The sequence below is a fragment of the Vombatus ursinus genome, unplaced genomic scaffold (assembly GCF_900497805.2).
Source record: "Vombatus ursinus unplaced genomic scaffold, bare-nosed wombat genome assembly UNPS02014807.1, whole genome shotgun sequence".
In the NCBI taxonomy this organism is placed as follows: domain Eukaryota; kingdom Metazoa; phylum Chordata; class Mammalia; order Diprotodontia; family Vombatidae; genus Vombatus; species Vombatus ursinus.
This window is the reverse complement of record NW_020954585.1, coordinates 7,680,151-7,705,239: the sequence shown is the minus strand read 5'-3', so window position 1 is coordinate 7,705,239 and position 25,089 is coordinate 7,680,151. Positions and strand designations below refer to the sequence as shown.

Genomic DNA, 25,089 nt, shown 5'->3' with positions numbered 1-25,089 from the left:
ATCTGATTTGGATGATCTCGTTTTTTTAGCTTTGAATAATTAAGTGGTTGTAGGAGTCCATTGAGGCAATGGTGATAGGTGGCCCCAAAACACACCACTTGATCAACCAGGATAAAATGTAACCAAATCCCATGGCCGGGTTTGTTCTGATGACTCCTATGCTGCGATATTTAAAAAAAAAAAAAAAAAAGACAGATGAACTCTAAGGTTCACACTTGCCTTGCTTCATAGGATTATTTGTTCCAGACCATGAGTTCAAATTGAAAATATTCAAAGCTCATAATACTGCAAACAGTTATCTGAATTCCTACGTTACCCTACTTTTAACCAGTCTTAGTAAAATCTCATAGTAAAATCTCAACTAAATCAGCTAAAGAGTTGAATTCAGCTAAGACCTTCCCCCCCAAAAAAATCATAGAGAAACTATTTTTTACTATGTTCGTTCTACTTTAATAAGAATGAAACAAATAACAAAAAAAATTAAGCTTATGTCAGAGACTTATTTTTTCCAAAAAGCAGTTCCTAGGCTACGTCCCAGGATCAGCTTATAACCAGTCCAATCTCCTATATCTTCTACAGCTAGAGTCCTATAGAATGACTCTAAGACACCAAGGTATCCAAAAAAAAAAAAGTTCAAATACGTGTAATTATTATATTTACGAAAGCAGGAAAGTTGACTCATGGGTCAACAATAGTTAGCTGGACCCCCTTATTCCCTTGTTAATCAAGTTTTATTCTGGGAAAACGTGTGTCTATGCATGTGTGTTCAATTAAAGGGACATTTTTTAACTGTGGTAGGAGTCGCTTTTCTTTTCTTGTTCTATACCAGTTATTGCAGCTAGATAGCACAGTGGATAGAGTTCTGGGCCTAGAGTCAGGAAGAGGAGTTCAAATCCATATTCAGATACTTACTAGATGCATGATCTTGGGCAAATCACTTAACCTTTCTGTTCCTCAGTTTCCTCAGCTGTAAAATGGGGGAAATAATTGGACTTACCTTCCAGGGTTACTGTGAGATTCAAATGAGATATCTGTAAAGCACTTAGTACAGTGCCTGGCACGTAGTAGGTGCTATATAAATGCTAGCTATTATTAATATTATTTCCCTATTAACCTGCTTTAATATAAAACATGCTCCAAAACTATTTGGAAAGGCAGCATGAAAGAGAAGATATCAAACCATCCTCCTAACCAGAAAGACCTGTGTTCCTATCCTTCCTCTGACATATCTTAGATGACTGTAAGTGGCAGAGGTGTTGACCTGAGTTGGAAGAAGGAGTCTCTTCACTCTGGAATTCTCTATTATGCCAATAAAATCACTGGTCCAATCTTTATCCCTATCATTTTAAATAGATACCTACATATTATTTCCCAAATAACTTTTGGTGTGCTTCCCAAGAATCTCAAGAGATGAAATAGAGATAATAATTTCTGTTCTGCCTACCTCACCGGGTTTATTGTAAAGATTGTATGAGATAATATCTAGGAAGGGCTGAGGACTGATTTCATTGTTAAAAGGAGATCCCAGGTAAGGAAACTCCCTCTACCAGTGCAGTTCAGCACCTTCTCTGCAACATATAGTCTTAGCACGAGTGTCCAGAGCCCTGAGAAGTCCAGTGACTTGCCCCAGGGCCAAAGAGTCAGTATGTGTTAGAATTGGGACCAGATTCCAGGTCTCCCTGGCTCTAAGGGTGACTGTCTACTGTGCAACACTACTTCTCAAATACATAGGAAAGCCCTTTATAACAATATAAAGGGAGGGGATGGTGATCGTAATTATGTTGATAGTGACAATGACAGCAATGATGACGATGATTCTCTTTGAAGGTTTGGAAGTATAGTTGAAAGCTGGAGACCCGAAATGGTTCCCTTAACCGAAGACAACTTGCAAAGTGCCTGGCGGTAGGTGATAGGAGGAAGATATATTACTCCTCATTTGTCCTCAGGATGCTCAAGCTTGAGCCATTGTTATTTGCAATCTCTAACTTTGCCTGGCCATCTCTCTCATCCTCTGACAGGCATACAACAGAAAGTCACCTTCCCCAGACCCTCTTTTCCATCCTCCCTCCACCCACAAATTTCTATTTTTACTCTCAGCTTCTCATTAACAATCATATCCTCTCCACACACCCCTCTGAATTCTGACCTTTCCCCCTCATCCCTCTAGCTGGATCTTGTCCTTGAACTGCAAGGGCAGCAGAAATGTCCTCAGTGCTATGAGGAAGGCAATAGAAGTGGACTTTAAGGATAAAGACAAGTTCAGTTCCCAAGGCATCTACATCTTCACTGGTGGAGTACCTGATCAGGAAATGGTATGTAGGATGGGTCCTTTAGACTCTCCAGGACTTTTTTGTCAATGATGATTGACCCACAGGCCATTCTAGAGGCTACTACAAAATGGTGATAAACGTCTCCTGAAATGATCAGGGATTTGTATAAATGAATATAACTCCCCAGACTGGTGGCATTTAAGACAAGGAAATCTCACACACAATATAAGGCCTGACTTTCAAAGAAACCTCAGAAGCAGTTTTCAATACCGAATGTCTAAATAGGTTCTTGAAAGAAGAATGCCCCACTGCACCTGATACAGTGGAAATTCTGATCTTCTGGATGAAAAGGGAAAGCAGAAAGACAAGGAAAATGAAAAGATTTAGTTTCCTGGAACTTCTGCAGGTTTCTGGGAGTAATGCACAGACCAGGTCAACTTGCCTGCTTCTTCTGGAGCAATCCAGCTCCAGGCCTGGTTCAGTTATCACTATAATAGAGGGCAGGACAACAGAGCCCCTAGGCTGTAAGTCAGCCTGCCCCATTGTCCAGAAAGCAGAAGAAATTAAATGGGAAGGAGTATAGAGACAAATGAAGCCAGCTGTTGGATCAGTCTGCCCAGAGAGATACTTTCCAAAAGTGGAAGAAGAGAATGTATTTTCCTTCTATTTCTCCTCCCATCTTTTCAGGGTGATTTAGAATTTCTTTCTAGGATATATATGACTTTCCTCATGCCATCCTTGAGGAATCTCCATTTGAGAGGCCATCTAATCTGAATCTTTGTAGAGTCTTCTCCAAGCATCCTTCCTCCCTTCCCAGGAACAGGAGGGTCTTTAGGAAGCCCCACCAGCCTCTCTTCCACTTAGGTGTTGACCCCTTATTGATCAACTGGCAAGAGCAATTCCATCTCCCTTCCTAGTCTGTAGTAAGATGGAGTCAGAATGTTGAAGTCCAAGCTTCAGGCACCCTGAAGCCTGTGAGCCCCTACAGTTACTCATCTTCCCACAGCCTATGGTCAGTGCCTACGTCGCCGAGACCTGTGGTGGCTGTGATCTGAGGATTCACGTTTGCCTGTTCCACATCAACGAGTTAGAGATGGATGGCACAGTCCCTGCCCGCTATGCCAACAGGACCGACACGGCCTCTGCTTACAAGGAGGTCACTCGTGCTTCTAATGGGAGATTCCACTGGTTTGGTGACACAGGTTAGTGAAAGTCTTGGCTGCTTTCTCCTTTTGGGAGCAATTCTCTGCCTTTTATACTGATTGGTAATTAGGCTATAACCTGTGCCTGACCAGAGTGGTGGCTTCACTCCAGAACAGTGACGCACTACAAATGTACCTGTGAGACACCTCTCTTTCAAAAATAAAAAATAAAAAATAAAAGCCTTAGTAGCATTGTCTACCAGACTATTAGAAATACTCCCATGGTCATGTGCTTCTACACATGTCCCACAAACCTTGTGAAGTTGGGATCTTTTAGCTTTGGCAAAAACGCATCATGGCAGACTGAACCCAACTCACACACTTGAGACTGTCTTTGAAAACAGGAATGTAAATTTCTTAGGCATACAAAATTACAATATACCCTGATCATACTGAGGGAAATTTTTAGCTCAAACACAAATATACAAATCATCATTTATCATCATAACAGGAACTGACTCAATCAGATAAACTACTTTGCAAGTACTCAATTTTAACAACTTGTAAGAGTAACACACACCTGGCAGAGTAGATACACATACAGATATGTAACACTCCCACTCAGGCAAGGTAGGGGAGAGGCAGCCCTAGGCTTCGTGCTGCATCTGCACTCAGCAACATCTCAACCAATCAGGAGTCATGTCAACCTTTGATAAATGTAGTTTGCAGTCCAGAACTGCCCCTCCTCAACCATAACCAGCAGGAAGGTGTTACAGAAAAGAGATGAACAGTGTTGAGGTTAATGAGAGGGAAATACCACATACATACAGCAGAGTGAATATGAGGAATAGATATGGAGGCTGCAATTTACAAGGAAAATTCCTCCAGGGAGCCCACAGACAGCAGTAAAGATAATTTTCCTAAGTTTCCTTTGGACCATTCCTATTGAGGTGTGTTGAAATTCCTCATTAAGCAGAAAGAATGAGCCTCTGAAGCTCACAACCTTCAGAGAGAGAGAGAAAATATGAGAATATATGTATGTGGATATACACACATATATATATATCCACATACATATACATAGCTATATATGTATGTATGTAAGTGGATATAGATATGTACAGGGTATCCCAAAAGTCTTAATAAGACTAAGACTTTTGAGATTCTCTATATGTGTGTAAGTGTATGTGTATGTGTATGCAGAGGGAGAGAGAAAGAGAGAGAGACAGAAAAAGAGAGAGAGAGAGGGAGAGAGAGAGGGAGAAAAAAGAGAGAGAGAGAAAGAGGGAGAGGGGGAGAGAGACAGAGAGAAAGACAGAGAGAGGGAGAGGGAGAGAGAGGGAGAGAGAGAGAGAGAGAGAGAGAGAGAGAGAGAGAGAGAGAGAGAGACTGACTCTCCCATGATTACCTCCTGCCAAATTCTGACCTGTAAGTTATGGACTGAACTTGCAGTTTTTCTGGGTTTAGTTTCTCTTTATTATTTAGTTTTGATCCTAGGTTGAGTGTGGTCCCAGAATTGTCAGTTTATGCAATATGCCTTCATGATATCCAAGAGACAAAGTAGTCATTAGGTCTATGTTCAGCCAGGTAAGAGTGTTCCCTTTTAAAAGAGGAAAAAGAACGAATGCATTTTTTGGAAAAGTCTTACCAACGCCTTCATAAATCCACTTCTCTAATCCTTCCCATTATTCCTATATATCTACCTGGGTGCAATTCAATTCTTAGACCATTTTTTCAATGGCTTCAGTGTGTCTTTCACAAACACTCCTTTAAGAAACATACCAACATACTTAATATTTCACAATAGATTTGTTCCTGAAATATTATGTATAAATAAAACTTTTGTGAATTAAGTCCTAAAATGGGAATAATCTAATGGAAAGATCCTAAAACCGCGAGTCAGACTTTGCTACTATATAACCTTAAGCAAGCTGATTAATCCCTGTGCCTTAATCTCTTTATGTATAAAATGGTAATTATCATACCCACCCCACTCACATCACAGGGCATGAAATGTTGGTATGAAATCACAGATGTGAGTATAATTTGAGAAGTATAAAGCCCATTTCAGACCTAGAAGAGATCTTAGAAATCATCTATGGTCCTAAGACCTGATATTTCATTTCAGGTCTTCAGGAAACTGAAACTCTGGAAGCATGTGCAACTGGCCTGGCATCATGAAGTTAGTTAGTAATAGAGCTGCAACTAGAATCTAGGTCTGCTAATAATAATAGTGAACAGGGGCAGCTAGGTGGTGCAGTGGAGGAAGTACCTGCCCTGGAGTCCGGGGACTCAAGTTCAAATCTGATCTCAGACACTTAACACTTACTAGCTGTGTGACTCTGGGCAAGTCACTAAACCCCACTGCCTAGCAAAAACAACAAAACAGTAATAGCTAGCATGTGTATAGCATCTACTATGTGCCAGGTGCTGTGCTAAGCACTTTACAAATATCATTTCATTTGATCCACACAACAACCATGCAAGACAGGTGCTATTATTATCCCCATTTTACAGTTGAGGAAACAGAAGTAGACAGATTTGCCCAAGGTCACAAAACTATCTGAGGTGGGATTTGAATTCAGGTCTCCCTGAGTTCAGGCCTAGTGTTCTATCTGCTGAGCCACCTAGCTGCCTCCTATGTGCTTTCCAACCCTATGCTAAATCAAAACACATGGAAGCCATTATTACTAATATATTTTAATCATTATATCAATACTGATGTTGATATAACAGGATAGGGACTGGATCTGATTTTATTATTAGTACAGGTCAGCACCTTCTCTGCAAACTTTTGGCCTGTGTCACGCTTTTTACTTGTGTTTTTGGGCCATCTAGAGCCTAGCACATACTAATTATCTAATAAATACTTACTGATTAATATATTAACTTGCCTAAAACAGAAAAAAGTGACTTGTCCACAGCCATGCTTTCAGTATTTGTCATAGGTGAGACTTGAACTTGAGCATCCTTGCTTTGACGCTGCCTTTCTATAATCCTTAGATATAATCCTAATAATAATTATAAGGGAAATTTGCTAAATAAAGGAATCTAAGGTGAATCATCTTATAAAGCAGATAACCAGATACATCTAACTTAGTTGTATAAATCTGAATCAGCATATATTGGGTTCCCTTTAAGGCAGGGTACAATTCACCAAGATCCAAAATTAGTCTCAGGATTTAGAGGTGGAATCAAGGCTTTGTTCTTAGTAAAAGTCAGTGAGGTCTGGTGATAAGAGCCCAAAATGGGGAGCCAGGATATATAAGTCATTTACCCCTTTCCTCCAAATTACCAAAGAAAACAGCTGTGAAGATGGTTCATCTAAGTTCCAATGGTTCCCTGCAGAACACAAGCTTCTGTTGTTTTAATTAACTCCTCTGGCATATAGTTCTTGCTTAAAAACAATTTCCCACAGTCACTCAGTGTTTGGCTTCCAGGCATCTTCGAGAGTGATGATATCAGTACTATCGCCTTGGAGATGGAAAAGGCCATCAACTACTCCCAAAAGGTGACTCTCTCTGACAATTACCTAATTACCTTCCTTCAGTAACAGGTTTTTCCCACTCTTTTCCCCTCCAACCCACCCCTACTCAACCACATACTTCTGTTTTAATGGAGGCCTTCAATATCTGACCTAGGAAGAATTTCAGGCCATTGGAGGAAGAAGCTCTGGGGCCAATGAACCTTTGGAAAATCTTCCAATCTGATCACAAAAACAACCTATTCTGTCTATGGATTAATGAAGTTATAGAAGCCAAGGTTGCTATCTATGCTCCATTTGGGAAAAAACAAGACTGCTATGATTAATACTAAGCAGTGGCCACAAGGCAGTCCAAGATTCTAAAGGAAGGACCTAGGGGGCCCACTTTCAAAAAGTTCCTAAAGGTCCCATTACTTTCAATAGGGCTTGTAAGGCCTGTCATTCTAATAATTTAATGAAGCTTCACCACCACCACTGTCCATGAATTGAACTTGCCCTTAATATATTTAGATCAGACTACAGGTTGGCATTAACATTACACTTCACTCTTTCAGTGTGCTTTGCTGGTAGCATCCCTCAAAAACCAGTCTGGAAGCTTGGCTGAAAGCCCACTGGTACCCAAAGAAGAGCCAAAGGTGTTCAAGGGAAAAAGTCAGCCTCGGAAACTTTGCTGCCCTAAGCCCATCATACTCTCGATGGCCAGAATGGTTTGACTCCCCTTTATTAATAACAATGAGTTGTTGTTGTTAAGTTGTTTTTCAGTCATGTCCGACTCTTTGTTACCCCATTTGGGATTTTCTTGGCAGATATTGGAATGGTTTGCCATCTCCTTCTACAGAGGAGGAATTGAGGCAAACAGGGTTGAGTGGCTTGCCCAGGGTCACAGAGCTAGTAAGTGTCTGAGGCCAGATTTGAACTCAGGAAAAAGAATCTTTCTGACTCTAGGTCCAGCATGTTATCCCCTATACCATCTAGCTGCCTAACAACAAATACCTGTGTGTTTTACCTTGTCTCTTGATCATTCTAAGGATTTTGAAACAGCTGTGGCCAAGGGCACAGTCCAGGGCCCCAGGATAAAGGATGGAAACTGGGTAACCAGTAAATAATAACCAGCATCTCCATCTTACTAAGGGCCACCATAACAACTCAAGTTAGGGGGAGGAGGGTGGGTAGCAGCACCCTGCCCACTGCTTCCAGGAAAGTAGAGTTTCTAAGAAGACTGCTTGTCAGCTCAGGCTATCTGGCGGGTAGACTGGGTCTGCAAAAGACATCAAAACTAATCTAAACCTGAACCTGATTCAATTTGGTTTGCCTGGCTTGCCTTTAGAGGACAGTGCTAGGGGAATGGAGTTGGCACTTAGGATGGGCACCATTGTATTTAGTGGAATTGAAGCAAAGGGGACTTATTCTATAGGAATATCCAGGGACCAGAAGGAGCTGGGATAGACTGAAGGACTATAGCTGAAGAGAAAGAAGGGAGGGGAGAAAAAGCAGATGGTTTATTCTTTATCCTGGGCAAATCCACATAAAGTCACTTCCTCATCTTGGCCATTAGAAGGGTATCTTATTCAGAAGTATCAGATTTGTTTATGTATTTTTGTGTATGTGTATTACCTAACACATGTGAGTCCCCAGGGGGAGGCCTGGGCCTTCCAAAAGACCCCAGAGCTGACAGACTGTAGTAGAGTTTGGGAGTAGAAGCAGGGCAATGAGACACATGCCCTTCATTGTTTGACAATGATATTAATATTCTAACAAGGTAGTTTTCCTTAAAGAGGCATCTGTCCCTGAAAAAATATAGCTACCATTCAGTCAATATTCAATTCCATTTGCACAGATGTCATCATTCAGGGGTTTCATTCAGGATTCCAGGGTGCTTTATCCTTTCCTACCCTGCCCTCTAAACACTTGATGATGATTAAAACAAAAAAATAATAAACGCTACAGTCCCAGGACCTTTCTCTTATCATCTTGTCTAATAGTTACTGAGCCAAAGGCCTGAGGTGGCAGCCCTGTGGACTATCAATGCCTGTAACAAACTTTTGTAGATTTAGGACTTAAATGGGATGGACCGTCCCTTAAGAGTTTCAGATCTCTTACCTTTTTCATATGGGTACACAGAGAAGGGGCTACTCACCTGGCATGTTGGAGGGGACTGAGAGTTGGTTTTGTTTTTTTAGCTGAATGGCTACTGCCTTCCAGTAACACTTAATAACTAAAAACAAAACAAAAAACCTTTCAGTTTAACAAATCGTAGGTTGAATAAGTGCGTGTGTGTGTGTGTGTGTGTGTGTGTGTGTATGTGAGAGAGAGAGAGAGTGTGTGTGAGACACTCCTCAAACAAACCAGTGGGAAAACCCAGAAAATTCTACTCAGTGGGAAAGGTAGAAACAGGTCACCTCTACTGGTGACAATTTAGTAATTTGCTGTTCAATCTTTTTGCGAAGCTCCCTGCCTTCATGGACCCATTGTTATAGTGTGGTAAGGGCCTTGAAGTCCCACACAATCTAACAAAACTTCCTACAGTCCTCATACCTCTCTTGCTACTTTTCCCACCCTTCTCCCTGGGCTCCTCTCTCAAGCTCTACCTTGCATGGATTATAGTACTAAGTTGAGAAGAAGGTTGTCAGGGGCTGGGATATTACTGGGATGCAGACAACCTAGAGACTAAGACATCTTTTCCAGCTAGCCTGTTTTGTTTTTTTTTTTTTAGAGCAGTAAGAGTGAGCCTGACAAAGACAAGATTGTCTCCACAAAGAATCTGACGTGGCACTCAAACACCAGCAAACCAGCCATCCCATCAGGTAAGAGAAGGCACAGGCTCCAGCATGTTTGGGGAATAGGGGAGAATGAAGGAGAGGTATTTACATGGGGACCAGTTCTGTTAAACTGTTGGCAACAGCTAAATACAAAATCCAAACTGGGCATAATATACAATCAATCAGATCAGATGACCCAGATCCAGCTGTCCAAAGAGGGACTTAAATTTGCCAGAAAATCATCAGACCCACATGGCACACTTCAAAAGAGTCAGTGCAGATCTAATGAGTATGTCATGGTGAATAGAAAGGGACCTTTTAATTACCTCAGGATCTCAAAGTCATAACTAGAGTTTCATGGTTTGTGGTGACCAAGAACCAAGTCTTCCAGTTCAGAGTGTAGCTTGAGATTTAACAAGTAGGAATTAAGCTAGAAAACAACATGGTGATAATCAGCAAGGCTTCCCCAATCTGAAATGGCCAAATTTTCCACCTTTCTAGGCCAGCCAGTGAAAGACTGGGGTCCAAATAAGGGAAAGAAGAAGATCAAACCGGCAAAGAAAGGGCCAACCACATCTTTTTTAATTGTTATTAATCAAGGGAAAGATGCAGGTAAATGAGTAACTAAAATGCAATTCTGGGCCCCTAAGAAAGACTATCTGAAAGGGCCTCTTCTACTTGGTAGTTGTAAAAGTAATATCTCTTTAGTAGAAGGGTCTTTTCTTTCCCAGGAGGCTGCATAGCAATATTGCTGGAGCAAATCTTTCCTTGGTTTGACATCTACTAACTTATTGATGGGATGGGCTTGCAAAGACTGTATACTCTAAGGGGGAAAAGGCATCCAAAAGAGACAAAAAGGTATATTTGTATGAGAAGAAAAAAAAGAGGGGCATCTAAGTGGCAGTGGATACAGTACTGGTCCTGGAATCAGGAGGACCTGAGTTCAAATCTGGCCTCATATACTTATCAGCTGTGTGACTCTGGGCAAGTCATTTAATCCTGTTTGCCTCGGTTTCCTCATCTATAAAATGAGCTGAAGAAGGAAATGGCAAACCACTCTACTATCTTTGCTGAGAAAACTCCAAATTGGGTCATGAAGAGTCTGAAACGACTAAACAGCAACAACATTTTTATTCTTAAAAAATAAAAAAAAAAGAAACTTCAGAATTCCACTGCCTTAACTCTCATATGTTAGGAAAGGGTCCTCTTACTGTACAGCTACCTGGTGGGAGTGGAAACAGTTCACTCTGGGAACATGGTCTATGTTATTGTGAAATGGTGCCAATCAAGTTAAATGATTTACTTAATAGTAAGGCAGCAAGATCACAAGCTGATTCATTTCCATATGGTCTCCATTGCTTGGCTCGAATTTCTGCTGTTTAGTGGGTGGTGCCTAAAGATCATATTGTGAATAGAACATAGGACTTGGAGTCAGGAAGATCTAAGTTTGAATCCAGCCCCAGATACTTTTCTAGCTGTGTGACCCTGAGCAAATCACTTAAACTTTCTCAGCCTTAGAGTCCTCATCCATAAAATGGGGATAATAATAGCACCTATATCCCAGGGTTATGGTAAAGATGGGATGAGATAGTAATGAGATAAAAGCCCTTTGCAAACTTTAAAGCACTATATAAATGCTAAGATCATTCTTTAAGAAATGACAAACTTCACATTTTAAAATCAAATTGAGGCTAGGCATGGTAGCTCATGCCTATAGTCTGTGCTACTGGGGAGGCTGAAATTGGTGGCTTGAGAGATAATAGGGCTGAAAGTCTATAGTGTGTCGCCCTAATTTAGAAAGTAGGAGTTAAGCTAGAAGACAAAGCTCACCAGCATGGCTTCCCCCATCTGAAATGGCCAAATGTTTTCCTATTTTAGCCCTGCCAATGAAATATTAAAGTCCAAATAAGGTAAAGAAGATTAAACCACCAAAAAAAGGACCAACCCCAATTTTTTCATTATTTGTTATTAACAAAGGGAAAGGTTCACCAGCATGGTAAACCGCCAGGTGTGGAGGGGGCTTAAAGAAGACTGAACCAACAAAGCTCAGAACATGGAGCAGGTTAAAGTTTCCATGCTGATCAGTATTGTGATCAGCACATGAGTAGCTACTGTATTTCCAGCCTGGGCATGAGATTAGAAGACCCCATCTCCCTAAAACAAAAAACAAAACAGGGGCAGGGAGGTGGCGTAGATAGAGCACCAGCGCTGGAATCAGGAGGACTTGAGTTCAAATGTGACCTCACACATTTGATACTTACTAGCTGTGTGACCCTAAGCAAGTCACTTAACCCCACTGCCTAGCCAAAAAAAACCAAAACCCAAGTTGTGTGACATTGAGAATTGGTATCAAGAAGGGATTATACTTGATGTAAATGTCTTTCTTCTAGATGCAGCACAAAAGAAAAATCCACTGATAAAGGCCACAAAAAAACCTGTTTCTTCCATCGAGCTTCCCAAAAACTATGATATTTCCTCAACTGAAGAGGTATTAAGTTATCCATATAAATAAATATCTCCTGAACAATGGTTTAGCACAAGGCAGCTAGGTAGTGGCAGCTATGGACCTAGAGTCAGGAAAACCTGAGTTCATATCAGCCTTCAGATTTTTACTAGCTGTGTGGCCCTGGGCAACTCACTTCACTCTGTTTGCCTCAGTTTCCTCGTCTGTAAAATGAGCTGGAGAAAGAAATGGCAAACCACTCCAGTATTCTTGCCAAGAAAACCCCAAATTTGGTCATGAAGGGCTAGACACAAGATCCTGTCAATTAGATCAGTACTCCTAATCTTTTTTAGTATAAAGACCCTTTTATAAACATCTAATAAATTGTTGAGGGCTTTCATATGATATTGTGGTAACTCTTCTATTAGTGTCCATTGATTAACAAAATATGTGAGAGAGCATAATTCCTTTAAATAAATTTGTACTTCGTTTATTACAGCAGCATCTACATACCTCTGGGGGAATAAAAACACTATATATGTAAGACATTAGTCCACAGAATCTATATTTACTTATTTATTTTACTCTGTTCTGCTACCTATTTTATTGGGGCTAAATAAAAATAAAAGTGGTAAAGCTTGATATGCACATGGATTTATGGAGTTCTACCAGGAATGGTCCACCAGTGGCCCACAGACCACAGCTTAAGACTTAAAAGCTCCTCGAATGAGTTGGTTTCTTTAATCTTTCTTTCAATGAACAAAAGTCTATTTCTCTTCCTTCCCACCTCTCCCCTCCACTGGAAAAAAAGAAAAACAAAACCCTTGGAATAAATAAGGTTAGTCAAGCACAAAAGATTCCTGCATTGGCCACGTCTAAAAAATTTGTGTCTTGTGCTACACCCTGAATCTAGAACTTTTCTGTTAGAAGATGAGTAGTAATGGGGCAGCTAGGTGGCAGATAGAGCACCTGAAGAAGGACCTGAGTTCAAATTTGACCTCAGACCAAACACTTGACACTTACTAGCTGTGTGACCCCGGGCAAGTCACTTAACCCCAATTGCTTAAAGAAAGAAGAAGAAGAAGAAGAAGATGGGTAGTATGCTTCATTGTCATTCCTATGGAATCATGATTGGCCATTGTATTGATCAGAATTGTGAAATTTTTCAGAGTTATTTGTTGTTATAGCATTCTTTTTTAAAAAATTTTAATAGTATTTTATTTTTCCCATTTACATGTCAAGACAATTTTTAGCATTCATTTTTACAAAGTTTTGAGTTCCAAATTTTTCTCCACTCTCCCCTCCCTTCCCCTCTTTTTTTAAAAATTTATTTTGAATTATCAACAATCACTTCCATAAGCTTCTGAGTTTTAAATTTTTCTCCCCCTCCCTCTGCACCTCCCTCCCCTAGACGGCACACAATCTGATATAGGCTATACATATACATTCCTATTAAACATATTTTCACATTAGTGATGAATTAGAACCAATGAATTTGTAAGAATTAGCACCAATAGGAGGAACCACCAGAAAGAAGAAACAAAACAACAGAAGAAAAAAAACAGCAAATAGTATGCTTCAATCTGCATTCAAACTCCATAGTTCTTTCTTCTTTGTGGATAGCATTTTCCATCATGAGGCCTTTAGAGATGTCTTAGATCCTTGTATTGCTGAGAAGGGTTAAGTCTATCAATATTAGTCATCACACAATGTGGCTGTTATTGTGTACAATGTTCCCTGCTCACTTCACTCAGCATCAGAACATACAAGTCTTTCCAGATTTTTCTGAAGTCCGCCTGCTCATCATTTCTTATAGCACAATAGTATTCCATTACATTCATATACCACAACTTGTTCAGCCATTCCCCAATTGACGGGCATCCTCTCAATTTCCATTTCTTTGCCACCACAAAAAGAATTGCTATAAATATTTTTGTACATGTGAGTCCTTTTCCCATTTGTATGATCTCTTGGGATATAGCCCTAGAAGTGCTACTGCTGGGTCAAAGGGTATGCACATTTTTATAGCCCTTTGGGCATAGTTCCAAATTGCTCTCCAAAATGGTTGGATCATTTCACAACTCCACCAACAATGCATTAGTGTTGCAATTTTCCCACATCTTCTCCAACATTTATCATTGTTTTGTTTTGTTATGTTGGCCAATCTGATAGGGGTGATGTGGTACCTCAGAGATGTTTTGATTTGCATTTCTCTAATCAATAGTGATTTAGAGCATTTTTTCATATAGCTATAGATGGCTTTAATTTCTTCATCTGAGAACTGCCTGTTTATATCCTTTGACCATTTATCAATAGGGGAACGTTATAGCATTCTTACTGCATATGTTGCTCTCCTGGTCCTGCTGACTTCACTCTGCATTAGTTCTTACATATCTTCTCAGGTTTCATTGAAAGCTTCCCTTTTGTTATTTCTTTCAGCACTTCATTAAAGTAATTTGGAGCTATGCCCAGAAAGTTACCAAACTGTCCATTTGACCCAGCTATCCCAGTAGGCCTCTACCCCCAAAGGAATCAAAGAAAAAATAAAAGGATCTGTATGCATAAAAATATTGCAGTTCTTTTCGTGGTAGCCAACAATTGAAAACTAAGGGAGTGTCTTCCTATTAGGGAAAGGCTAAACAAATTAAGGCATATGAATCTAATGAAATATTACTGTGGCATAAGAAATGATGAAATGGAATTTCAGAGAAAATTAGGAAGACCTCTACATATCAACACGGAATGAAGTGTGCAGAACCAGGAGAACAATGTATACAATAACAACACTCTATAGACAAACAATGATAACTACACTATAGAGAAAAACAACTTTCAAACACTGGAAAATTCTGATCAATGCAATGATAAAGCTGGAGTCCAAAAAAATGCAATTGAAATATGATATTCCCCACCTGACTGACAGGAAATGAACTTTAAGGGCAAAAGGAGACATACATCTTCAGACATAGCTAATGTGGGAATTTGTTTTGCTATACTATACAAATAAATAAATGGAAAATTTTTGTACATATAGAAGCTTTTCTTCTTTTTTTTATTTCTTTGGGGTCTAGGTATACAGACAGTTTGTAAGTTCTTCAAATATGGAAATCTCATTCACTGTTTCTTGGGCTTTTGTTTTCCAGAAGCTAGTTCAAATCACTTCACCCACAGGCTGCTTCACGCATACTATATACACACTGTTAAACCTTTTAAACTTCTTCTGAGCTTGACACATCATAGCCAGGCTATTCAATTCAATCCCACAAACATTATTAAGAGTTTGGGGCAGCTAGGTGGCACAGTGGATACAGCACCGGACCTGAAGTCAGGAGGACCTGAGTTCAAATCTGGTCTCAGACCAAACACTTGACACTTACTAGCTGTGTGACCCTGGGCAAGTCACTTAACCCCAATTGCCTAAAAAAAAAGTTTGCTAGCTATGAAACATTGTCAATTCAGGGGTATAAAATGGCATAGTCCCCTGCCCTCATTAAGCTTAAGATCTAATAAGAATGCTAAGACATAAACACCAATAAGAATGACCAAGCGGGCTGTAAACTTGCTGCAAATTTTACATTTAAGGTTTTTTAGTGGAGGTGATGATTCAGTCAACCAATCAGGTACATGATTCCTCAAATAATGTTTTATTCTTTTATTTAAAAGTGGTTGACGAGTTGCAACTTGAAAAAGCTGAAGCTAGAGCTGCCCAAACTCTTGTTTGGCACAAACTCTATTCATCAGAAGAAAATGGAAGATGCCTTACAGAAGCAAATTTCATCCAAAACTCTATCCTACTTCCCAGTCACAGAAGTCAAGGTCAGTTCTGATTTGCAACCTCACCAAATCCTGTATGCAGCAGCTTAGACCAGCCTGCTGTGTTGTGGGGAGCTGGAACACATTGCATGGGTAAGTAGCTCATCATTGCTAATTTATCTGCTGCTAAGATAGGGCCTAAAACTCATTGCTTTAGGCATCTTAAATTAGGCTGTCCTTCAGAGTACAGAAACATCTGTGTTCTGGTGCATGGAGAAAGGGTTATGATCAGCCTCAGAGGCACTGAGAGACACACTCAAGAAAAATGATTTAACCAAATGTATTAAGCAAAGGACTGCTTAAAAAAAACAGCAACTGAGGACAACTGCATTGAAGTTGAAATGTAGCTTTAAAAAAATTCTCTCCCACCTTTGCCCTTACAAACCACATTATCGCATCTGAAAGAACTATAATTCTGGCTCAAGGTAACCAAAAGTTAGAAAAAAAAAGTCAAAAGTAACCATTTGTAGTGCTTTAAGGTTTACAAAATGCTTTATTTATCTCATTCCATTCTCATGACACCTCTAGGAGGGTGTGCCATTATTATCCCCACATGAGGGTTGAGTGACTTGCCCAGGATTACTAAATATCCAAGGCAAGATTTGAACCTAGGTCTTCCTGACTCCAACTCCAACACTCTATCCACTATATTTCCTAGTTGTTCCAAGAATTTTTGGTAAGTTCCTGTCCAATCTAATCCATCTAAGTGGAAATCATGCCTCCCTCACTTCCTGTGATCTGGTTTCCCATCAAACTTTTTGTTTTAGAACTGAGATTGGTCTATTATGTTGTTGTTTTAATTACAATAACATTTGCCATGAATCCTCACAGTACTATTCAAGAGTGTAAATTCCAGAAATATATAGGACTTAGTTTCTGAGCAAAATTACACTGAACAGATGTTTGGGAAAGCATTAACCACAAATAAAATAAAAAGTGTCTAGTGGGATTGGGTGGCGGGGGGGGGGGGGGTGAAAAGGGGAAGGGCACTGGGGATAGGGTTGCCAAAAGAAAAAAGAGGTTCCTTGAAATATTTTTAAGCAGCAGGAATCACTAACAAGCAGGATAGCTTTGAAAGTTACCTGCTGAATTATAAACTTTAAAACAAGTTATACCTAATAGAAATTCACAGTTTGATATACATACTCCTTCTGTTCTACCATGTATATGGAAATACTCATGTCCTTTGGTGTTTAAGTACGGAATAAAAAAATACCTCTGCTTTAGGTGATGTCACACTCAAATAGAAATGGGGCCCCTGAAACCACATACAAGGATCCCTGTGGGCTCCATATTGACCTAGTTTTAAAATGTAATATTACCTATTTTTATTGTATTTTTATTTATTCTGGTAAATACTTCCCAATTACTTTCTTTTTTGGCTTTTTTTTTGGGGGCAAGGCAATCAGGGTTAAGTGACTTGCCCAGGGTCACACAACTAGTAAGTGTCAAGTGTCTGAGGCCAGATTTGAACTCAGGTCCTCCTGACTCCAAGGTCGGAGCTCTATCCACTGTGTCATCTAGCTGCCCCACCCCCAATTTTTAATTTGGTTCTGCTGAGTGTTGTCAGCCGCACTCATGTTTGACATCTCAGGTCTAGGCAGCGCTATAAGACTATACGTTTCAGGGACCAAGAAGTTCTCTATAGCAAGTCCAGTTCTTCTCCCTTAAGTAGTGGATGGGAATCAGAAGAAATATTTCTCCATTTGTCTTATGTGCTTTCCCCATCCTAGTGCATGATAAAGCATCTGCAGTGCCAGGATAAGGATTTAGAAGAGTACATGGAACAGACAGAGAAAGCAAAAAAGTGTTATATCAAACGGATTCAGTGGTTGCTGACAGGTAAATTTCTCAACCTTAAAGAGTATTTGGGAAGCAGGGAATAATAGCATAGAGGCAGCCTCATGTTATCAAAGCCCAAATTTTAATTCCAAGATCTTTTATAACCTTTCCTTTTCCTGACTTAGCTTCCAAGTAATGAGAATCATTAAATCAATCAATAAACATTAAGTGTTTACTATGTGCCAGGCATCCTGATATGTGCCAGGGCAAAAAAGATAAAGGAGAAACAGTCCCTGCCTCACAATGCTTACATTCTAACAGGGGAGACAACACAGAGCTCATGAGTACATACAGAATATATGCAAAATGAACTAGCCACTGGGGGGTGGAATGGTGGGAAACAGAGGGCATTAAATGTTTTATTGTATTTTTATTTATTTTGTTAAATATTTCCCAATTATATTTTCTTTTGGTTTGGCCTGCCCTTAGAAATGTTCAGACTGTCCCTTTGTTTAACACCTATGTTCTAAAGCATTCCCTCCTAATAGTACGTCAAGATACGAGAATGTGTTACTAGGACATTCTTTTCATAACATGATGTCTTGCATTTCCTTACTTCACTTGGCCAGTTGTTTTTGTTTGTCTGTTTCTTTGTTTTTTCATAAGTGTGAAGATGCAGAGAAGGGGGTACGTATGTGTACAATGATGGTCAAGGGAAATGAGGATATCTGCTCAGAAAGTCAGTCAATCTCACACAAACTGGCATCCCCCATTTCTTCTCCCCATTCTCTCTGTCCTCTTGTTCTGGGTACATTTTGGTGTGCCCTGCTCAGGTTACCATGGCTAGGAGAAACATACATTGTGAAGGGTACATGGTACATATAGTGAGTCTCACACAGTGACATTCTTCAACCTTTAACTAAAAACAAAAAGGAAAATAAGGCTGAGGATTTCTCTGTAGGTGGGCTTTCCAGACACATCCGGGAGTCATAAAGTCACATAGTATTAGAACTAGGTCTTCTTTCCCAACCCACTTGTTTTGCAGATGAGAAAGCTGAGGCCTAGAGACATTACATAATTTGCCCAGCATCACATAATTAGTTTGTGACAGAGCCTAGACCAGAACCCAGGACTCCAGACTCTCAATACAGTGGTCTCCAGAAGTCTCCCAGAAGGAGATCCCTCCCTGAACTTTAGAAGTAGGATGTCATCCGAGAAAGGCTCAATCAATAAAAATGTATTGAAGACTTACTATGCTAACATATCGTGCCTAAGCACTGTGGTATATGCTATGTGAAAAACCGTAAGTTATACCTCATTCCTCTTCTGGTCCCTATATTCATCAGGAAGCCGACGACTATTTGGCACTATTTTGGAGAACAAGGTCTGTGTCATGATAGACCTATCAGAGTCCATGGGGTTATATCTGCAGCAGTTAAAGAAAGAACTGAATTTGCTGATTTGGGAACAACTGAGAAAATGTGACAGGTAAGAATAACGAGCCCTAGGAAGAAGGAAGCCTGTCTAGAGATGGAGAGAACTTCCTGCCAAAAGATTTTGTGATTCAGTAAACAACCACTCCATAGTCAGTTTATGGCCTAGTTAGTATACTTTCATCAAGCAAGCAAGGAGATGAGTGTTTCTAAAATGTCCTTTGAAATTCCCAGAGCGGAGGTTCTCTAACTTTTTGGCATCAAGTAAAGTTATTACTTACTCTTAAAAATTATTAAAAACCCTAAAGAGCTTTTGTTATTTTAGCTACATCTATTGACACCATATTAGAAATTAAAACTGAAAAATTTTAAAATACTTATTGTCATTTTAAAATACATGTTAACAAATAACATATTTTATGAAAAAACTATTTTTTAAAAGTTAGTGATATATGCATGGCATTGCTTTACATATTTTGTAAATCTCTTTAATGACTGCTTTAATAAAATCTGCTTCTGCATTCAATCTGTTGTGATATATTGTTTTGATTAAAGTATATGAAGTAAATCTAGCCTCACATATATGTAGTTGGAAAAGGGGAGAGTATTTTAATAGACAAACAATGTCTTTGTTTTATTGTAAAAATAGTTTTGACCACTTGAATGGCCAAAAAGGGCCTTAGAGACCATATTTTGAGAATCACTGGGCTAGATGAATTGCAAAATGCTGACACTGAGCTCTGTTTAGGAAATTAAGCAATTTCCAAAATATCATCTCTATTACTCATCTTTCTACTTGTCTCTGTTAATTCACTCCAGGGAAAATTTTTTCTTGTTTTCTCAAAAGCTAAAATTGACCTAGAAAACAATAAAAACTTTAACAAAAGAAGAAAGGAAAAGAAAACACAGGTAGGGAAAAAAGAAAATACAGGTAAAGCTTTGTTTTCCCCACACAAAATGAACGAGGCCTAATTTCCCAACGTCATGCCATCTGTTTACCTCCTCCCAACATCCAGTAATGTCTATTATGTTCTAACCAAAAGATTTCTCTCTCTCTTTCTCTTCCCATCTCTGTCTCTGTCTCTCTCTCCCTCTCCCTCTTCTTCTTCATCTCCCTCCTCCTCTCTTCCCCCCACCCTGAAACTTACATCCTCCACTGCTCCACTCTCTTCACCCCAAGCTTTAACCTGCTCGGTTTTGCAGAAGACCTATATGCATGGCAAGACAAATTGGTAGATTCCACAGATGAAGCATGCCACAGTGCTGTGCAGTGGGTGACCAAACTGAAAGCTCAAGGAAGTACCTCCATCCTGAGAGCTTTATTGGCAAGTTCTATCACCTTCCCTGCCCTCTCCCTCCTCCCCTAACTCCTGGCCCTTGCCCCCAAAGGAATGGAAACAGAAAAAGAGAGTCCTGAGATATGTTGGGATGACTGGGCAGTACTTTGGTACTCAATGACAAGTCTCTGGGAACAAAATGTAGATAACTGTTGAACTCTTGAGTTCTAACCCATTCTTAATGATGGTGGTGGGCCTTGGACCCTTTAGCTCTCTAAACCTCATTGTGCTTTTTTTCAGAAAGCTTTCACTTTTCAAGATGTAAAAGGACTGTATCTTCTGACTGATGGAAAGTTGGACTTGAACTGCAGTCTTATTCTAAATGAAGTTGAAAAGCTCAGGAAGAAAAAAAATATTAAAGTACATTCCATTTCTTTTAACTACTCATCTAAAATGGATCAGGAGACAAGGTAAAAAAGCAGGAACCTCGTATTTAAAAAAAGTTTGTAATCATTTACAACATGATTTAGTTTTGAACTCTCTGAAGTATATAGACAAAACCTTCCCTGGTAGGTCCTACTTATGGGTACTCAAGGAGATTGATTAATTTTTCCAAATTTTCATCGACTTTTCCAATTATCATGTTAGGGTACCTTTGGTAATATTTTTAACACACACTAACTACATCTAACACCTAACCTACCCAACTGAGGATCCTTTGTATATGTAAGCCAATTAATTAATCAATAAGCATTTATTAAGTGCCTAAGTGTCAGGTACTGTGCCAAGTGCTGGAGATACAAAAAGAGACAAAAGACAGTCCCTGCCCTCAAGGAGCTTACAATCTAATAGATAGATAGATATTGATAGATAGATATGCAAATAAATATATTCAAATGCATGTAAATAAACATATTAAAAAAGCTATATTTAAGATAATAGGAAAAAATTAACAAGAGGTAAGGCACTAGAATTATGAGGGGTGCAGGAAGACTTCTAGTAAAAGAAGGAATTTTAGTTAGGAAGGTCAGGAATCAGAGCAGGGGAAAGAGAGCATTCCAGGCATGTGAGACAAAATGCCTATAGCCAAGATATAGAGTGCCTTGTTCACGGAATAGCCAGAAGGTCAGCGTCAATGAATCCAAGAGTATGTGGCAGGGAGTAAGATGTAAGAAGATTGGAAAGGTAAAAAGAGGCTAGGTTATGAAGGACTTTGAATGCCAAAAAGAACATTTTGTATTTGCTCCTAGAAGTAATAGGGAGTTACTGGAGTTTACCATGTAGGGAGGTGACATGATCAGACTTGTGTATCTGGAAAATCACTTTTAGTGGCTGAAGGGCTGCAGATTCTCTTCAGGTCCCTAAAAGGGAGAAATACTTTAGAAAGAATCTGACATAATAGAGGAGCCAGCATAGCAGTCATGTGCCAATCTCCAGCTTATCATCTTGAAGACTTTATGGAATTTCCCCCTTGAATGAGACCTGAGCCTCTCTCTCTTGGTTGAGCTGAGGTACCTCACGCCCAATGGGAAAGTTCATTCACTCTCTATATTGTATGGCATATATTCTCATCTGTGTCTTCTCTGACTTGTTTGCTATTAGCTTGGATAAATAGGGTTGCTATTTGCTATGTATGTTCATTGTGAAACTGGTATTACGGGGGAAAGAAGTGAAGTCTTGGATGTATAGCTTGAGATAGTCCTTTTCTATTAAAGGATATTGATCGGGAACTCAGCTGGGACCTAAAAATTATTTCCCTTAGACTTATAATATTTAGAAGGCAGATTGCTACAGTAGGAAGAAACTGACATGATGGAAATGCCAGCTTCTCTACCTGTCTGCTTTTTCCCAGAGAATTCTCTTCCTGTAGGGACCTAAAGAGAATCTAAAACCATCTATCTTCTTTCTTAAAGCTTAAAACCAGAAGATCAGGATGTCTCTTCTCTCAAGCTCTTGCCAACTCTCCCTTTCATGGAGCACTGAATATAATCAATCTCCACCAATGAGGAGAATCTCGTGCAAATGGGCTTTGAAGCCCAGGTTACATACACAAAAATGGCATGGTGATTGATCTTCCATCAGTGGGTCATGAATTTTGAGTCTATTTATTTTCCCCAGGAGAGTAAATAGATTCATTCTGTTACATCCACATTTTTTTCTCCCTCTTAATCCCCACCCTTCTCCAATCTATGATCAATGGCACACATGGACAAGAGAAAGAAGCTTGGATCTGGAGTTAGAGGACCGAGGCTTCCCATCCCAGTCCTACTGCTTAGTACCTATGTGACAAGTTACCCACCCTCTCTGGAGTTCAGTTTTCTACTTTGTGAAAAGAAAGGGTTGAACTACATGAATTTTAGGATCCTTTCCAGCTCTAAATCCTGTGATGCATATGATGTACAAAAACTCTCTGGAAACTAGAGACACAAATCCTATGGTCATGGAACGCAGCAGAGCTGATTAAAGACCCTCGTTAAAGAATTTGCTGAATGCTGCCTTGCACTTGTGCACATGCACACAAACACACACACACAAGTTTTGGATGCTATTGTATCTGATAGCAGCAAACTTCAGGAGTATAACAAGGTTGAGGATCATGTCTATAAATGGTATTAGTGGCTTCCTTCTTAATTATACTTCATACGGCCTAAAAGACAGCATGGTAGAGAGAAAAGGGTATTGGAGTCAGAGGTTGTTGTTCAGTCATTTCAGTCATGTCCAACTCTTTGTGACCTCATTTTGGGGTTTTCTTGGCAAAGATACTTGAGTGCTTAGCCATTTGCTTCTCCAGCTCATTTTACAGACAAGGAAACTGAGGCAAGTAGAGTTAAGTAACTTGCCCAGGGTCACACAGTCAGTAAATGTCTAAGGGCAGATTTGAACTCGGGTCTTCCTGTTTCCACTGTGCCTCCTTAGTCAGAGGACTTAGGTTCAATCTCACCTCTGACCCTACTTAAGTGACCATGGACAGGTCAGTCACTTAAGTTGTCTGGGCCATGGTTTCCTCATCTGTAAAATGAGAGGGTTGTACCCCCTGAGACGGACTCAGGATGAAGAATGAAGGATATGTCTTTGGATATGGACAATGTGGAAATTTGTTTTGTTTGGTTGTGTGTGTCTATCACAGTGGTTCTGATTTTCTTTTTTTTTTAAATGAGGAGGTAGGAGGGAGTAAGAGGATAGAACTAAGGTTCTTATCCCTCTTCCTCCCCCCCAAAAAATAGAAGTCAGTTAATCAACAAGCATTTATTAAGCTCTTACTATGTGTCAGGCACTGTACTAAGCTCTGGGTATTCCAAGAAAGGCAAAAAACAAGGTCCCTTCCTCAAGGTGTTCACATTCTAATGAGGACAACAACATGCAAATAACTATATAGAAACAAGATAGATATGTATATATATATATTACATATATATATATATATAAAAACAGGGTATATGGAAGATGATCTCAGGGGGAAGGCACTAGAAGAAAACAGAAGGAAGACAAGAAAGGAACACAGACAAGGAGGACAGCTTTGAAAGTTAGGTGTTGGGGCAGCTAGGTGGTGCAGTGGATAAAGGACCGGCCCTGAAGTCAGGAGGACCTGCGTTCAAATCTGGCCTCAGACCAAACATTTGACACTTACTAGCTGTGTGATCCTGGGCAAGTCACTTAACCCCAACTGCCTTAAAAAAAGAAAATTACTCAAAAAAAAAAGTTAGGTGTTGAATGTATTATACATTTGAAAACAAAAGCACTCTATATAATAGAGATTCACAGACTCCTGTACAATCTTCTCCTTTTCCAAAATGTATTTGGAAATGGTCATTTAATTTGGCATATGTTAAATTAAGAATAAAAAATAAAATGGAAAAAGACAAAATTTTTAAAATAAAATGAGATGGTTGTATTAGATGGCCTCTGAGATCCCTTTCAGTCCTGCATCTATGATTGTTATATCCTTTATATAATTTTTCTGTATCATGAGACGGTGCTAATGTGCAGTAATTAGCAACTTGTACCATCTGCCAATAACTCAGCAACTTCAGTCTTGATTTACTCCTCTCTAGATCAGTGATTACATTTCTGAAAAAGCTATCTAATAATACTGGGGGGCGCTACCACCACTGTCAAATGGAGTTGGAAGACTGCATGGAGATTCATAGAATGCTGACTGAAGACACTACTGAAAAAAATGTATGTCTGTAGAGTTTTGTCCTGGGATATTTTTCCTCATCAATACTTATTTTACCTTCCTCAACTTAAAATCCACCTTTTTTTTTTTTTAAGCTAAAAGATACAAGGGACATGAGGCAGAAACTCTTTGGCTTCCCAGGCCTCTCTCCCTTTGAGTTCCAGGCAAAGGAAGGTGGGAGGATGGAGAATAGTAGGGACATAATTTCTATTGTTTTGTAAAAATCCTAGTTTGGCTATAGTGAGATTTGACTGAAGTAAAGTTAAAAATTATTTCGCTTTACTTCCATCTGTAGTCTGACCTGTGTTAAAAAAAAAAATAATCACCTGGGGCAGCTAGGTTGCACAATGGATAGAGCACTGGTCCTAGAGTCAGGAAGACCTGAGTTCAAATCCAGCCTCTGACCAAACACTTGACACTCACTTAACTCTTCTGGGTCTATTTCCTCATCTAGAAAATGAAGGGATTGGACCCCATAATCTCTAAGGTCCCTTCCAGTTGTGATCCTA

The 25,089-nt window shown here is 39.6% G+C and overlaps 1 protein-coding gene across 1 annotated transcript in view; it reads left to right on the top strand.

The window, feature by feature from the left end:
* LOC114052310 (von Willebrand factor A domain-containing protein 3A-like) overlaps positions 1 to 25,089 on the top strand; it is a 64,776-nt gene that overhangs the window by 37,769 nt on the left and 1,918 nt on the right. Inside the window, 14 exon segments of the mRNA XM_027874860.1 lie at positions 1,828 to 1,902; positions 2,168 to 2,312; positions 3,277 to 3,472; positions 6,853 to 6,923; positions 7,451 to 7,603; positions 9,610 to 9,700; positions 10,157 to 10,267; positions 12,046 to 12,143; positions 15,762 to 15,914; positions 17,645 to 17,753; positions 19,040 to 19,181; positions 20,307 to 20,451; positions 20,704 to 20,873; positions 24,456 to 24,582. Of these exon segments, the coding sequence (XP_027730661.1) occupies positions 1,828 to 1,902; positions 2,168 to 2,312; positions 3,277 to 3,472; positions 6,853 to 6,923; positions 7,451 to 7,603; positions 9,610 to 9,700; positions 10,157 to 10,267; positions 12,046 to 12,143; positions 15,762 to 15,914; positions 17,645 to 17,753; positions 19,040 to 19,181; positions 20,307 to 20,451; positions 20,704 to 20,873; positions 24,456 to 24,582 (1,786 nt within the window).